This window comes from Toxotes jaculatrix, chromosome 3, assembly GCF_017976425.1.
Source record: "Toxotes jaculatrix isolate fToxJac2 chromosome 3, fToxJac2.pri, whole genome shotgun sequence".
NCBI classification, from domain to species: domain Eukaryota; kingdom Metazoa; phylum Chordata; class Actinopteri; family Toxotidae; genus Toxotes; species Toxotes jaculatrix.
The window spans coordinates 28521525-28539468 of NC_054396.1; the positions used below are offsets into that span (position 1 = coordinate 28521525).

The 17944-nt window shown below is 42.8% G+C and overlaps 1 protein-coding gene across 1 annotated transcript in view; it reads right to left on the reverse strand.

Annotated features, from left to right (window-relative positions):
* Positions 1-17944, reverse strand: part of ptprt (protein tyrosine phosphatase receptor type T) — a 216002-nt gene that overhangs the window by 197050 nt on the left and 1008 nt on the right. Inside the window, exons 2-3 of the mRNA XM_041033529.1 lie at positions 17103-17277; positions 1399-1692 (exon numbers count right to left, since the gene is read on the reverse strand). Of these exons, the coding sequence (XP_040889463.1) occupies positions 1399-1692; positions 17103-17250 (442 nt within the window). The 5' untranslated portion in view covers positions 17251-17277. The remainder of the gene's footprint in view (positions 1-1398; positions 1693-17102; positions 17278-17944) is intronic.

The window sequence follows — 17944 nt, forward strand, 5'->3', positions numbered from 1 at the left end:
CAACTACAGCCCCCAGACGCACACACACACGCACGCACACACACACACGCACACACACGCACACACACACACACACACACACACACACACACACACACACACGCACACACACACACACGCACGCACACACACACACACACACAAGCTATATTTTCTTACTGGCAAACAATGCTTTCCGTCTTTCATTCACTTCTCTCTCTCCTCATTCGGTTTGTATTACTCCCTCCATCTCTACTCCTCTCAGGGAAAAAAATCACTGACAAAGGCTTTTCTGTGTCTCTTTTCTTTGCATCAGTGAAAGCTCTGGAGGAAAACGGCTGAGTGAGAATGACAGAAAGAAAGGGGGAATGGCTGGGGGTGGGAAAAGGGGGGAAGAGAAATGGAGAGATGGTATAGTGAAAAACAGACTTAGGATGGGAATATAAGGATGAGAGAAATTTGGTAGATGGGGGGGACAAAGAAATAAAAACTGAATGAAAGAAAGAAGGGAATGAGGGAATGAGAACAAGAGATGTATGAAGGAGAAAAAGGGGCAGAACAAAGTGAGGAGGAAGTGAGACAAGGAGCAAAAGAGTGAGGAAGAAAAGAGGAAAAAAAAAACAAAGAAAGAGAAAGGGGGGAAAAGTGACGCAGGGAGAAAACACGAAAGACAACAAGTCCTGAAACCAAGGTACGTCCCAAAGGAGAGTCTCCAGTGTGTCACACTGAAAACAAACAGCCATCTCCTTTGTTAAAGTCCTGTGTTTTGTCATCCCATCCACCCCAACCTCCTCCTAACGAGGACTTTGTCACCGTTTATACTACGTCACCTGACTTCCTCCTTTGCCCCTGTCCCAATTACTCCGAACTACCAAATGTATCCATGGGTCTCAATAAGCTGTTTGCAGGAACGACCTATGGGCTCGTTTTTTACAGGAGAAAGAAGGAGTTTGGCAGAGATGGAAAGAGAGATAGGGGAAAAAACAAGCACAGTCAAAGGCAGAGGAAGAGAGGTCAAGAAAGAAAGAATGAATGAGGAGGTGAGGTTAAACAAAAACATCAGCAGAGAATGATGGGTGGACAGCAGAGTCCACAGAGAGGAGTAGATTTGGAGCCACAGAGTGGTGATGGTGGCTTCCTGCTGGATTAACTGGTCAGACACACACACACAGCGCTCACAGTGTGTATGCAGAACACGAGCACACAGCAACTGTTTCTACTCAGCATAGAAACCATTCTGCGCCATAATAAAATTCTCAAGAAGCAAAGCAAGACAAAAAAGAACAACTAAAATTAGTTTGAAAAAAGGTGTTTAAAGGAGAGAAAGTTCAACTTAAACAAAAACTAAAAAATAAAAGAAAAAGAAAGAATGAGAAAGAAAGAGAAGGACAGAGAAGGAATAAAAGAGGCGTCACTCACCTGCACATTTGGTCCTGGTAACCAGAGGTGGCCCCGGAGGCCCCGTGCCTCCCTCCCCAGGCCTGGACAGGAGGACCTTGATTTCATACTCCACATCTGGGTCCAGATGCCACAGCTTATAGGTGGGGGAGTCCACCACGTGGGTCTCCGCCCAGTTCCCTGAAGTGGTGCGATATTCCACTTCCTTCAGGATGATCGGGCCGTCGCCGATGATGCTGTTGGCGTTGGGTTTGATCCAAAGGTAGGTGGCGCCAACGGCGAGAAGCTCAGGCGGAGCGATGGGGGTGGGTGGAGCTGTGAAATGAGAGAAATGGGAACCGAGGCGGTTAGTTAAGGGTGTTTCTGATCTTTCTTTTCCTTTTTGGTTTTACAAAATAAAAAACATTCTGTTGAAAAAGTCAGTAGAACATGTTGTCCCTGCTGAATCATGCAGTTCAGTCAGAAAGCAGCAGTAAGACCAGTTATTGGTTTTAATGTTGTGGCTCAGTGGTGAATATTAAAGTCCACTCAGTGGTGCACATTGTGTAATATTCCAACAAATATATGAATGTTTTAGAGCCCATCCACCCGCCTCCAACAATTTGAAATGCATTGTTTCATTACGTGGTGTTTTCTGCACCACCTGCCTTTCAAGATATTCTCTCACCTCAGTAGATTTCCCAAATACAAACACCCGTAAACATGATGAGAGAAAGTTCTGACTATGTTGTGACTCTGTCACTGTCCAGTTTGACTCCATTCTCAGACTAACACTTCACATTGTGTCCTCATACCCTTGGACTTTCATAGACACTTGGAACATGCTGTCACAGTCAGTGCGTCAAGGAATCAACTGTTAACGTGATGAGCTCGAAATCAGAAATTAAAGTTTTATTCTGCCGTCAAAGCTGCTGCTGAACGGTTACAGTGGGATGTAAGCGTAAGGTAAAAGGAGACGCGGTTTGAAAACAGCTGCCACCGAGGACTAAAAAGAAGACATTTTAGAGAGGGAATTCTCTACCTGTAGCACTAATCCATCACATTGTTGACATGTTGCTGACAGCTACTTTGCCACTAGACTTTCACATTATGCCACATAAAAATAATGGCCTCTGTCAAGCCTAAAAGCATAGGATGTTTTATTACTCTGTTTCTTACAGAAGCAAACTTGAGACAGCAGCTTCTTTTCAAAATGAGATATCCAGCAACTATATGAATAATGAGGCCTCCTGGAAATGATACGCACAATGGTAAAAATGCAGAATATGTGCAGGAAGGTATACATTCAGATCCACTGTACAAGCATTGCTTACTGATGCAGGTCAGGCACCAAAATATCCCCCTGCAGCCCATTCACGGCTCTCTGAAACTCTATATTCTCTCTATAGCCGTGAGAGGCAGAGTTAGTGGTGTTGACTAAGGAAACAATGTCGGGACACGGCAACCTGAATCTGAAACACACTCGGCCGAAGAGCAACAGGAACAGATGGAAACAATGACAGTGACACGACAGTGTTTTTCTGCTGGTCATTAGAAGGTGCCTGTGAGAATCCCGCTCATTGGCATGGACCAAGTTAATTACCACGGAAGGCTCCCACATGCCCAACGGTCCAGGATCAGCAGCCTGGACAGAAGCCATGACGCACTATGGATCAGAATGATATAAAAGACTTTTGTAGCTGCACAGAAAATATAGGCTAGGAGATGAATGCAGATACGAAGACAGTGATTTTCTGTACTGCTTGCGGTGAGTGTTTTCCTGCACATCGTTGAAAACCATCACTTCTTTATATCTTTACATTTGACAGATATGTGATGGAGAGGATGCATAATTTTAATGCCTCTGGTTTTGAAAATGAACTTCTCACTCCATACAGTGAGCTTTCCAAATAACTGCAACTAAAAGAGTCATTTAGAGATTGAGGTCTGTGGTCTCTTAGCATTAATCTTTTGGGTCTCTTAGTATTAATCTTTTTTTTTTCTCTGTGGCAGGTGCTTTGTCAGTTGACAGCTATGTTATGCTAGCTAAGAATAATGGCCCCTTTCTTCCTGCTGTCTAAAAGCAAAGTCCTGATCTCACTGTGTAAGTTTTTTACTTTCCTCAAGGCCCCATTAGAATATGTATGGCGGCTGCAGGGCCGATGAATCAGCTGTCAGTCACCACACACTCATCCATCTCAACTATATGGAGTCTCTGCATCTGTGTGTGCATTCATGAGTAAAAAAACAACAGGCATTTCAGTGTATGCGTGAGAGAAGGTGTGTGCGCATTGCATGCATTTGAATGCGTAAGTGCTCCAGTCAAAATAAAGTGCATTTATGTTCCCCCGTCTTAATATTCATGAACCTTGCGATGAAGTGCCAATGGTTTCCTTCAAAGATAGGAAGAAAATTAAAAGAAACACAGAGAACAAAAACAAATAAATTATCCTCATCATCCTGATACAGAAGCAACAGCAGAGGCTCCAGTTATACTTAAATGTGCAGTTTCCTTTCATTTTGTGTGTCACATTTTCTAAACGGTTTCATCTCTGTCGTAATAAAAGAGCGCTTCACTTTTTCCAGGCAAGTTTTCAGGCTGATTCACGGGAAGCCGGCATAATGTTCTCATCCTGTTGCAATTTTCGTCACTTGTTTTGAAGAAGGGAAGATTTAATAAACACAGAAAGATGTGTTTCACATGTAGATGTGTTTCTGAAAAAGCATTCACACATCAACGCAGCGGCATCATTTCCAAACTGGTCAGCTGCGAGGTAAACTACACATGCTGCAGTAAACAGACTACACATGCAACATCACCGCCGCTTTCCTTCAACAGGGGCCCGTTAACTATGTTTTACAACTGCTTCAACAGACTCAGCTCCTCATTAACATCATTTATATTCAACAACTTCTCCTGATGTTACTCCGCAGGAAGAAAGAGGAAGATCGTTCAATCACTCCCTCCGTCTGTTTCCTCCCGCCATCGCTCCATCCCTCCCTCTGCTAGCTCGTTTACAGCGGAGAGTTACAGAGGCCACCCAGCGACACACAACCTGGCGCCCTCGATGACATGGGGCGAGCACACACATACTGAAACTCAGACGCACACATCTGCTGATAGAAAAATAGCCGCACATATTTGTAGCTGTTGTACACATGTAAACACACCCACACACAAAAATTATACATTTATATATATATATATGTAGAGAGAGAGAGAGAGAGAGAGAGAGAGTCTAGCCCAGACACACACACAACTACAACAAGCACACATTTTGTAATATGTAAAAACACACATTTTTACACACAAATTTATCTGTTTAAACATATAGAGATGCAAACACACACACGCCTCCTTACATGGATACAGGGACAGTATACAGACTCACTGATTGCTCATCAGCCACAGTTGGCCTTCATACAGTGATGCTAATGAAGTGTGAGAGAAGAGATGAAGGAAGGGGGGAAGTCTGGGGGGAAGGGAGGGAGCAAAAGAGGGAGGGATGAAGGGATGAGATGAACCACAGATGATGGAAGAAAGATTTGGTCAAGAGGGTGGAAAGTGTGTGAAAAAGGAGGAAGAAAAACAGGGTGGAAGGATGAAAAGAAGGACGTGCTGACGAGAGAGCCCCAAACTTTCCCCGTGAGGTTTGAACAGCAGTGCATCAGTACGGCCAGCACCCTGAAAAACAGCTTAGGCTGCAGCACGGCCATCAAAAGTATGTGTTTCTGTTTTTTCTCGCTGGCCGTCAGATGTGTTCTGTGTAACTGTGTAACAGGAATCCAACATAAACCACTTTTCTAAACGAGTGAGCAGATACGGTAGCACACATCTACTTTGTCAAACACCAAAAACGGCACACTGGATGTAAAAGATTTAGCATCTGCATACATGTAGATAAGGACATGAACTAGAGGAGAGGACATGTCTGCAGCAGTGGTCGTCCTGCAGGACGCCGTTCAGCGTCAGCAGAGGCCACGCTCAACGTGTCGTAAAAACAAGCAGCGCTCATGAAGTTTTAAAATGGGATACAGCAGGAGCCCAGCACTGTAAATGTGGGCCAATAAAGACTTCCGTGTGTATGTTTGTGTGTATTTGTGTGTATGAGTGTGTGCAGCAGTCCTGGCCCCATAAAGGTTTTATCTTGCGTATCCTGGGGCCTTGTTGTCAGAAGACGCATCACACACTCTAAAGTGACCCACGTTACTGCGCCCTGAAGGCACAGAGTATATGGATCTACCTTTTTACTGCAGTGTATTACAATCCCAGCATGATGTTTGAGCATGGGTCATTGTGTGTGTGTCTGTGTGTGTCTGTGTGTGTATGTATGTTAGTTTTAGCCTGATTATGTGTCAGTTTGTGATAGACTTTTAGCTTTTTCACCATCTCTCCGTCTTCTCCGTCTCTTCTGCAGCCGTGATTAAACTAAGGGGGGACACTGAGATTTTCTACAGCTGAGTGAATTTGGGGTAAAACTCTGAAACATCAGAACAGACCTGCAATGCAAAGTATTAAATATTTGGTCATGAAGAAAGAAGAGAGATGTTGAAATTATTTTCAGAAACAGAGGAAGTTAGTGAGGTGGGTGATAAAGATGTGGCAGGTGGAAGGAAGAGAAGGAGCACAGAGAAAAGGTGGTGGATCCTTCCTGTCTAAATCGTTCTCACTTCATCCCAATGTTTGCCTCTCCTGACAGTCAGTGTGACTGACACACACACACACACACACACACACACACAGTTGTGGGAAAAAAGGTAAAGAAAGAAAAAGAAATGAGGAAGAAAGTGGGAAAGAGTGAGTAATAGTTGTGTTGTTGGTGATATTAGTTTTTTTATCAGCATTTCTCTCTTGGCAGTTTATAACACGCCTAATAGTGTAAGTGTACTTGTGGGCGTGTATTTCTCTGTGTGTGTGTGTTTGTGTGTGTGTGTGTGTGTGTGTGTGTGTGTGTGTGTGTGTGTGTGTGTGTGTGTGTGTGTGTGTGTGTGACAAATCCAAAAGTGCTATGAAATCTTTCTGAGCTCTGCCGTGTTCTCTAAGAGAGAAAGATTTAAAGATAGAGAAAGTGAAAAGTGTGTTCACGTGTGTGTGTGTGTGTGTAAGTGTGTATCAGAGAGACACAGTGATAGAGAGCCAGATAAAGGAGGCCTCAGCCCACCAGAGAGGAGAGAAAAGATATTGGCCGGGTGGCGGAAAAGATGGAAAAATCAGCTGCACCGAAATCTGTTTGTGTCCCATTTCAACAGGAGAGGGAGAGAGAGAAAGAGAAAGTGTTCTTTATTTTTCTTGTGTACTCTCTCTCTCTTTCTGTCTCTGTCTTTCTCTTCACTTTGGGCTTGAGTTAGATTTTTTAAATGTTCCATGCTGAACAGCAACTTCAACCAGAGGATACTGAGACAGTGACCTCCAATTAAATTTGCAGCATGCAGAGGCAAACTCTCAGGTCACAGTCACGTTAGGTGGAATATGCACACACTCCAAAAATTCCACGACAGCGATCCGGTCTAAATTTGTTACTGTTTCTCGTACTTAAAGGGTAATTCCGCTTTATTACAACTCAGGTCTAATTTCAGCAGTCTTGGCCATTGGTGATGATAACAAGCACTGTTCTGACATGATTGTTGAGATTTTGGAACGACAACATCACTGAAAGAAGTTCGACAGGGAAAGAAACAGACGATCAAACAGGCGGTAAATCAGCTAAATTTCATAAGTGAACCAGAAAAAGAATACAATCAAATTGTTGGTAATAAAAAATAACCTTTTTTTTAGTTTGTCCGAATGTGTCCATATTCATGTTTCTTGGCTCTTTTGCAGATGTTCTGAAATCTCAGCCGTTAATTTGGTGAGTAAAATTTCATTATTACCAAACAGCATTAACTGTAATAAAGGGGAATTGTCCTTTAACAATGTTCAGCAAAATCAATAATGTCTTAAGTTTCTATATGTAGTTTGAAAGTGTCGTTCCTGTTCCTTCCTATCACAAGGCCAGTTTGTTCCAGTTTTACTTCAGCTGGACTGAGTGTAAGTAATTAGCAAGTTATTGTTTGAAATATGTTTAAAGTTGGAAACAACCTGTTTTTTTTCTCTCCTATCTCTCTACATATTAGTTTTTTTCTCTCTCTTTCTTCTCCTAATCTCTCTGTATGTTGCCGTCTTATCAGTAATACATTCCAGGTCTATTTCGCAGCTCCTTGAACAGGAGTTCATCTCACAACTGATAAGCTCGCACATACACACAGGTCAGCACAATCCAGCTCTGATACGATCAGTGCAGCTCATCAAGTGGAGTGTTAATGATAACCACCATATTCTGTGTGTTTGAGTGGAACAAATTTATATTGGATATGTTTTATCTCAAATTGCTGTTCATCTGTTTTGCAGAAATACATTTTTTTCAGAAGACGGCTTGGGTTACCGACTACATTTTTGAAAAAGACCATAATTATGTAAATCATATTTCTATTTCGTAAGAGTTGGTGTCACTTCTAACATCGAACTTTAGGGAAAAAACACTGAAAAGATAATAAATGGTTTTCCATATCCTCTAAATATCAACAGGATGACGTTTCCTGGTTACAGACGTGTCAGACTGTGGTGTGCAGACAGTCCATGTCCATGTCCATGGTCATGTGGAGGAGACACATACCAGTTGTACTGGTCCTCTGGATAATCTGACTCATCCATCAGCTGCATTCATAAATCCACCTAACATGACTGTGACCTGAGAGTTTGCCTCTGCATGCTGCAAATTTAATTGGAGGATGTTCTCACCTCACCTCTGTGAATGCAGCGAGGAGAAAAAGTTTGACTCGCCCGTCGACTCAGTGCACAAGCAGCCTGCTGACTTGCCCTCGCACCGTCCTCTGCGTCTTCTGGCTTAATGTGTAAACGGAGACATGTCCGACTTTTGACAAAGTCTCGGGATTGCTTTCATGTGGCACTGGTGTTCCAGGCCAATCGTTAGAACCCTCCACCGACGTGTGGTGTCACTTCTGACCTACGCTCTCTTCCTTTCATGACCTAACAGAATATTAAAAGACTTACTACTCTTTCTTTTTTCTTTCCTTCTTTTTTTGTGTAATCTCTGTGTTATTTGCCAGAACTGCTACTGACTTTTATATAAACACATTTCTCCAAGTCCTGGGGATTGAGTGCTTTCAGTATGCTGAGCGTGTGTGTGTGCATACACCTGTGAATAACACACTCCATACTCCCTCAGGCCTGTTACTTGGTGTAATGAATTCGGCACACACACACACACACACACACATATACACACACAAACACACACGCAAACAGGGAACGTTCTTTTCCACCGCCTGGTCACAAAGAATGCTTTAATCAAAAGACTTGCAGCACAATGACGCAGCCTGCATCTATCACAGAGGATAGACATGAGAGAGGGAAGGATTAAGAAAGAAAGAAAGAAAGAAAGAGAGGAAAGAAAGAAAGAAAGAAAGAAAGAAAGAAAGAAAGAAAAAAGAAAGAAAAAAAGAAAGAAAAAAGAAAAAGAAAGAAAGACGGGGTGGGGGGTGGGGGGTGGAGTGTATTTTACACTCAATAGGGAGCCAAGAATCATGGGAAATAAGATCTGATTCCCCTATCCTCAGAGCAAACTCACTGTGGCAGACACCTGCTTCATCTTTAAACACACATACACACACACATACACACACACACACACACATACACACACACACAACACATAAAAACAGAATAACAGATGCAGACACACAAAACTTGAAAAAAAAAAAAACAGGCATGAACGCACAGAGATAAACACAAACTTCTTTTACACATATTCATACACCCACACACACACACACACACACACACACACACACACACCCAGTCTGCACTCCAAGCCACCTGAGTCCACTTCTAGACAGAAAAATCACATTGTCTTCAATCCCACGAGTCTCTGACACACAAACACCCCCCCACCCCCCGCCCGACCCCCCCCACCCCCCGTCCGACCCCCCCGTCCTCAAAAAAAGAGAAACTCTTCAAACAGCAGAAGAAACATTTCATCATCAAAGACTCTGCAGGTTTGCTTTGACTTGACAAAATGAGATGTTAAAGTTAGTTGATCTCTTGAGTCTCAGTCTCAGTTCTAAAATAACAAAATATTACACAAGTAAAATATAAAAGTAAAATAATACATTATTTGAAGTATAAAATGCAATTTATCTTAAAGATGTTCTTTACCGCCCTTGTTCAACATCCTTTTATATGTCTACAACATGGAAAAAGATATTTTCAAGTGCATCTAACGACATTAATAATGTCTGCATTCAGTTCAGTTGTTCTAGGTCCAGGGCCCTGGACATATGTCCTCACTGACACGGCTTAGATGAGAACAGACGCCTCTGGAGTTTCAATCTCAGTAAAATCAGGTGCGGTCTGTTTGTGGTATGAATACGACTAAGACCAACCACAGACTCAGGTTACCTGAGTTCATGTAGTATGGATTCAAAAGAATTAACTGATATACTTACAAAAACATATTTTTTACTCATTAATACTGTCAGCAGGGAAAATAAAGAGATGATGGGTATCATCAAAGACGATACACCTGCCTCGGATTTTAAGCTTATTTTCCCAAATTTGAGATTGTGTGACATAACCGGATAAGTCCCGTCAAAGTGTCGGTAAACGACTACCTGCTCACTCACTGTAAGCTGGTGAGGACACAAATGTCAGATAGAAGTCTGAACTCTGAAATATAAACACAGACAGTGAGGACGGGAGAAGCTGAGGGAGTTGGAGGAACAACGGTGAGAATGAGCCTAAAAGAGACACTGATCTTCTTAGTGTCACTGAAATATTCTCCAGCAGTTTTTAATGAAATGTGAATTAGTCTCAGATCTGTCAGCTTCACAGGAGTGAAACAGCAGGACACTCGGGGTGGACACGTCTCTCCTCCTCCTCACTGATTTACATTTTTTGGCATTTAGCTGCTCTTATCCACATGAACGTACAGCGAGTGAGCGGGGTGGAGTTCAGCGAGATGCAGGTGATGACAGGAACATCTGATGGTGCTGAACCCGTCAGCTTCGGCTTTTCTGCTTCTCTGGTTTCAGCTCTGTTTCGTAAAAATTCCATTTGCCATTCCATGCCAAATACGTCAACAACAACAACTTATCCTCGTTATGTTGATATAAAACGCAATCAAGTCTCTATTATGTTTCCCACTAAACATATGTGCTGTTTCAGATTAGTTATATAGAAAAGTCATTTCTAAGAGACTATTCCTTTAGTGTCACTGCAGAGATAAAATACCTACAATACAACAGAAAGATCTTTCTTCTTCTCTTGCCTCATTTTTCCTCCTTATTTTCCTTTTCTCTTCTTCTCTTCCATCTTCATCCACTCTGGTTTTTGCCCTTCCTTTTTCTTTTTTTTTGTTCGGCTCTCCTCTCGTATACCTTTAGTTCACTTCTCTTCACTTCCTCACGATCGCCCTGTGCTCCCCTGCCTTTGGTTTCATCCTCTCACCTCTTCACCGCATCCTCTCCTCTCTGCTCCCCTCAGTTCTCACGGACCCTTTTTCTACTTCCTCTCTGCCTTTTTCTTTCCTCACCTCAGTCCTCCTCCTCCTCCTCCTCCGCTCCTCACACCTGCTCATGCATTACTTATATTTCTCCTCAGCTATTCTGTGTGAAGTGTCCACTCTCTGACACACATGCACGCACGCACACACACACACACACACACACACACACACAGGTCGATGCACCTGAAAGAACAATAGACATGGAATACCAATAACATGACAAACCGCTCCACACACACACGACAACAGAAACACACACACACATCCCCTTAGGCAAGCCCTAAGGACCTGGTTAAAGAGGCAGGTGGAGTGTACATGGTATACTCCACATGCACACGACTCAGACACACTCTCAAACACACACACACTCCCTGATGTAGGCAGATAAACAAACTTGGGCAACTTTTCACATCAAATCCTGATTGGTTCTTTCAAGTTTTCTCCTGTGGGAGCAAATCTTTGCTCCAGCAAAATTGATATGAAAGTATCACAAATTGATGAACATTTGTTTTGTTGATGGTTGTTTGTTTGTTTTTTTGTTTGTTTGTTTTTTTGTCTTATCTCCTGTATATTTCCGAGGTGTGTGTAATCTATTTTTTTCCCTCATAGCTGCCAGTACAGTGTGTCTTGTGAAATCATCATCACCTCAGTCCACATTACCCAAACTGACATGAGCCATATTTTTATTTTGACAGAGTGTCAGATCACATTACATGAGTTTTTTGTTGGTGGCAGTGTTTTTTTTCTGTCCAGCCAAGTCAAAAATCTCTCTCTCTGTTTTCATCATATTTTAGTAAAAAAGAAAAAAAAAACATCCTCTTTCCTGATGTGTTTCTCTTTAATGTGCTGTTTGATGTTAACCCAACCCTTCCTGCGCGTTTAGAGGTAATGTAGAGATAACGTATACCTCCATGGCACTATGGAGTCATGTCATTCTCATCACTGAGTGTCTCGTTGTTTTACAGACACACTGTTGTCAGTCAGTAACTGTTTGCAGTAGGTTGTACTTTGCCCTTTTTTGTTCTGTGTCTCTCTTCCTGCAGATTTAAACACTCAACGCTTCCTGTGGACGTTTCTCATTAAAAGCCCCCTAACTACCTAGCAAGGGAGCAATCCATCTCAAATGACTCCACTCTTATTTAAAAGCCAGCATTTACTGGACAATTTACTGTACTTTAACTGTACTACTTTACTTTAAGTGTGTAAGAAGCTGGCGTCATTACAGCAGCCAGCCGCTCGGTAAAGGTAAGTGTGGCGTTTCTCGAAATGTTTGGCATCTCGTACGTGTGCCTTTTCAAATGTTCGACATTTCATTTTGGAATAAAACTCCTCACTTGGAAGTCAAACATACCTTTCCAGCATTTATTTTTTAAGAAATTGGAGGCTGTGTTGTGTTTACACCGAGTGGGAGTTCAGAGCGTCAGTGGGCTTCAGCAGATCTGACACGTAGGGCTGAACTGTCCACTCTACTATTGATTTCCTTATCAGGGAACAGACACAGAGAAGATGCCAGGAATGAGCTTTGGGCAATAGAAAGCTCTATGGACACACACAGACACACACAGACACACACAGACACACACACACACACACACACACACACACACACACACACACACACACACACACACACACACACACACACACTCACACAAACACACTCGCAGCCACTTACACACTGCAGTGGCACTGCTGGGTCTTATTCTTGGACTACAATCAGCTTTATGACTACCCAGGGAGACTTAGAAAGATGTAGCAGTATTCCTGGGGAACTTACACACAAACACGCACATCCACACCCACACACACAGCAACACACACCCACACACACACACACACACACTCTGCATGGTGTCCACAGGGCACTGGATGACAGTGGCTCTCCTGGATCTCTGCTACGCCCCACTGAGTCTTATCTCTGACAGACAGAACACACACACACGTACACACACGCTGATGCCCAAATGCCCATACACAACACAACACAACACACACACACACACACACACACACACACGAATGCAGAAACATAGCCCGGCTACAGGCTACATTCATACTCCCTGAGACACAGACATGTCAGCATGCAGGCTTGCTCACTCTCTCTCTCTCACACACACACACACACACACTCACACACACACACACACACACACACACACTCACACTCTCAGCCGGGGGTATGGTTGAGACCTTGTTGCCCTGGGGTTTTGACTGCATCTGTTCAACAAGAGCCATACAAATGAGAAACGCACAGGAGCAGAGAAAAACATCTGTGTGTGTGTGTGTGTGTGTGTGTGTGTGTGTGTGTGTGTGTGTGTGTGTGTGTGTGTGTGTGTGTGTGTGTGTGTGTGCTTGTGTGTGTGTGCGTGCGTGCGTGCGTGCGTGCGTGTAAACGTTTCTTCACTGTGGGGAGCGGGTTAGGAAACTCTGTATGTCTGTAAGCTTTCAGCAGACTGTCATTTTCACTGACATGTCCTCAAGGACATCATTTATTGTCCCATCAAGCTGGACAGTGTGTGTTTGTTTACACGAGTGTTTATGAGAATGCATATATGTGTACATTTTATTACAAATGGCAGTAGATCATTTTCTGACTTTGTGAAACTACAACCTCCTCTTTTGTCAGCTGACTGAAAGAGTAGTGTCTTTCTGCTGTGTTTTTGTATTTCCCCTCATCTCCTTTTACACTTGCAGATAATTCTATTGTTCTATAAGAATGCGCATTCTGGCGGAAAATAAATACGTTGTGAAATTTTTATTGCATCCGGTCACAGTTACGTTTCCTACAAAACATATTTGCTTTTGCAGTTTAGGATCAGGAGGCAGGATTGTTTAGGGAGGTGTGAAACGAGACGGAGGTGTGAATACAGGGAGAGTGAGGACGTAGGAAGATGAGCTGGAGAGGACATCGCATGATGGCAAGCTAAGAGCAGAGGTGTGAAGCTGAGCACTGAATTTAATATTTCTTCCATCGGTGTTTTCTTCCGGGCCCTCTCTGATCTTTCAGATGAACATCTAACAAAAATAACTCTTACATTTTATTTCATACAAGTTATTCTTTATTTCACATCAAGGTTTATTTTAAATTAAGATTAAGGACTTTAAAAACTATTTATCCTACAAAAACACTGCACAAGTTGTGATACTATATTTTTAATCTGCTGTGTTATTTCTAATACTGTCAAAGTCATTTTGTTCAATAGTTTTACTTAAAGCTGGTTTGTGTAGAATCTGAAAATTTCATATTTTAACCAAAAAAGACAAGGGGTCAGATGGTAAGTGCTCAGATCAGGGACACTAAGGATTGTGGTTGAGATCAACACAATTTTCTGTCCTTTGAGTATTACCCTATTGGACTGTTGATGTTTTTAAATACGCAGGATTTAAGCTGTTTGTCCAGCGTTTAAATAAAACTCTGTCAGAAGGTTACGAGCTTCTTTCTGAATGTTTAATTTCAGCTGTCTTTTTTCAGCTAGTGAACAAGGAAGACATCATCTGTTCAGCTGGCCAGCAGTGCCGTGTCAGAAGATTAACACGCATGCATGAGCACGCATGGGACACACACACACACACACACACACAGATATATACAACACACTGTAACATGAGAAGTGTCTCTCTCCAGATTCCCCTGGTCACACCTGACTGAACAACACACTAATTAACCCGGATTTCACTTAGCGGCCCAGGGGAACACACAAACACACACAAATTAATTTGAACGCACAATAACCATGACACCTCACACATGAAAACACCATACACACACACACACACACACCGAGACAAATTAAGCTGCACACAGATGAACCCACCACACCTGGATGGATAGAATGAAAAAAACTCAAATACACCAATGTACAAAGCAAGGACAATGACACATATACACAAATTTAGCAACACACACTGCACACACAAAGGGCTTCAGGGAGGTATGCTCATGCATGTGTGTGTGTGTGTGTGTCATATTGCAGTTCTCTCTTGTTCACTGTGTTGGCACGGGGTACTCCTCTGGCACAATGCATGGCTGACAGCACCTGAGCTTCACACACACACACACACACACACACACACACACACACACATATACAGAGGACAGACACAGCACCACATACACGCCAAAAGACATGTTGGGCAGAGTAAGTAACACACACACATTTGGACGTCCTCAGGAGTACAGTCTGTGTGTTCTGCTAACAGATGGTAATGACAGTTTCAGTCCCAGGACTATCATCTAATCAAAACAGCGCACACTCACACATCCACGCCAACACACACACACACACACACATACACACTCCATCCTCCCTCCAGATTAAAACATCCTTCTCACCAAATAAGGTTAACAGCATAATTCATACCAAATATGCATTGAAAACATAATTTAGGCCAGTGGGTCTCTGCATTTAAATATGTTTCAGTGATGCGATTTAAATCCCATTAAAAAACAAACACAGTTCAGTCCCACTTGCACCACGTGAAGATATTTTTATGTTTACTAAATCATAAAAATACACAGAATTCACACAGAATATCTTAAGAGACAGAGATGTGTTTGTCAGAATGCATCACAGACATCCAATTTTAACTTCACTGACACTAATTCACAACAAACTGCTGCTGGGCGTGATATAGGCCTACTATTACTCCACAAAACCATTCCTCTGTGTTTTACCACTGTGCCCAAGGTATAAATTTTGGTCTTGGTGCAACACAGCGTTGTCAAAAATGCAACCCTGGAGAATGTCAAGCAACCGAGCATAAACTCAGCGTTACAGAGACTGAACACATGGGGCCTGTGTGTCTCGGTGAAGGACACTTAAAAAGAGAAGACAAAAGTTTGCGAGAGGCATTTTTCTCTGCTCTCTGCCATCGTATAGGAGGCCCAGCGCTAACTCCTTATGTTTCGAGTGCCATGTTAGTGCAAACTATGATGAGTGGTAACAGGCACAGTGCTAACACTTTAGCATACAGTAGCAGATTACTTCTAACCCTTTAGCATACTCCGTGTGAGGGATAGCAGGCTCAAACCTCAGGCTAACCTTTTCGCAAACACTATGGATCTGATCACACCTGGCATTAGCACGTGTCATGGGTGATCCGATCACAAGTGGCCATGTGAACGCACGTGAAGACACATTCTAATGCCAGGGCACTGCAAGTTAAGTGATCGTCATGATTTAGCATAAGACAAGTCGATGCTGAGACAAGTTTCGTGATTAGAGATGATCTTTTGTCTTTATCCTTACAATCAGCCAGTGAGCTGAAGGTGGAGACTGAGATGGACAAAGAAAGAATCTCAAACAGAGTGAAACAGAAGGAGGTGAGCAGAGGTAAAGGAATGTAATTATGTCTGACAACAACAGATAGCTATGATGCCATAATTCTATCAAAGGTCTTACAACAACATTATCCAGCGTCCTCAGTACATCAACATCCTTCTCAGGAGGACAGGGCTGTATTTCCTGTTGTTCACAGGAACCACGGGATGGAGAGTGGGATGGTAAATCACAGATTCCTTCATATTTTTGCCCTGTATTTAGTGCGAGCACAGAGCTGAGTAGATTGCATTAGAGGATTTGAATGTCCTCAGTGAGGGGATTTGTAGAGCGGCACAGATAAATACAAGAGGGATGAAGGAAACAAGAGGTGAGTGGGGTGAAAGGAAAACACTGAAAGAGAGACAAGAAAGGACAGGCTGGAACAGAAAGGAGGAGAAAACTGTACCGTTTCATTTTTTTAATTAATATAATTGTGATTTACTGAATGTTTTAAGCAGCTAAACTCGAATGCTCTCATTACCTCGAGAGAAAGGGAGGCAGCATGAGACAGAAACACAGGAAGAAAATGAACTGAAGGACTGACAGAGACAGACAGAGACGGAGTCAAAGGGGCCTCATTGTGAGTTCTAGTCACTGCTCTGAAGTCTGTTCAGTATTCCGTCCTCAGCATTCTCGCAGCACTAATGAGCAACAGCCAAACACGCACACATGCACACAAGTTGTTTCTCACTTTCTCTACACTGAAGAAGTTGTCCTACTTTACTGCATCCACACTGATCGTGTTTGTCAAGATCTGCTCTTCTTTCACCCGTTTGAATTCATCACAAACACTGTGCTTATAACTGACTTTGTTTGTTTGTTTGTTCTTCTATGTAAAAACCAGGAAACAGCAGAGCGGTACCTTTAACGATGAGGTCGGCGTAGTTGGACACCCCTGAGCCGCCGTCTGATCGGATGACGCAGCGGTAGCGGCTGGTGCTGCGCTGTGACGTGTCGCCGACGCTGACGGTTGCAGAGAAACGCCGGTGGTTCACCACTCTGGTCACCATCAACGCTGTGTCCTTACCATTCCACTGCTGCACGATGAGAATGACAAGACCAGTCAGTTTCTGGCAAAAGTAAAAAAACTGGTAATAAAGAAATGTAGTATTACACCTTTAAGGAAAAGGATAGAGCATCTCCAAGGCCAAGCTGAGGTAACCCTGACGCCAGGGTCAGGCCATGGCGGTTACTACCACAGGGTCTGATCTGGTGCTTCTGATCATTAGAAATAAACTACAGTGGAAAATACAAGCGTAACCTTAGCCAATGACTGCTGCTCTCATAGCTTCTGAAGTGTTTTTAGTTGTTCATCTAACAAATTGTATTAATTTGCTGTTATTCCAAGAGACATGCAAATAAAAAAAAAGAAATGAGCTCAACAAATGGCACAATAACGACCCCATATTGATTTCAGAGGCCTGGCACGAAAAACAGAAGCAATTTGAACAGAGCAAGTCAGACATGAAATCTAAAAAGCGCACTGCTGCCATTTTCTGCTTTGCATATGATCCCTACATCCCCAGATCCAATCTTCTCTTACCACTGTAGTATTATCTGCCAATTTGGAAAAACATGCTTTCCCCAACAGTCAAGGGGGTCACTGCTCTCCATTGCAAATGTCATTACTGTACACAGCAGCGATTTCAGTGGTACACACTCGTGTGCAGTGAAAACATTCAAGCTTGCTGGTGCACATGAATG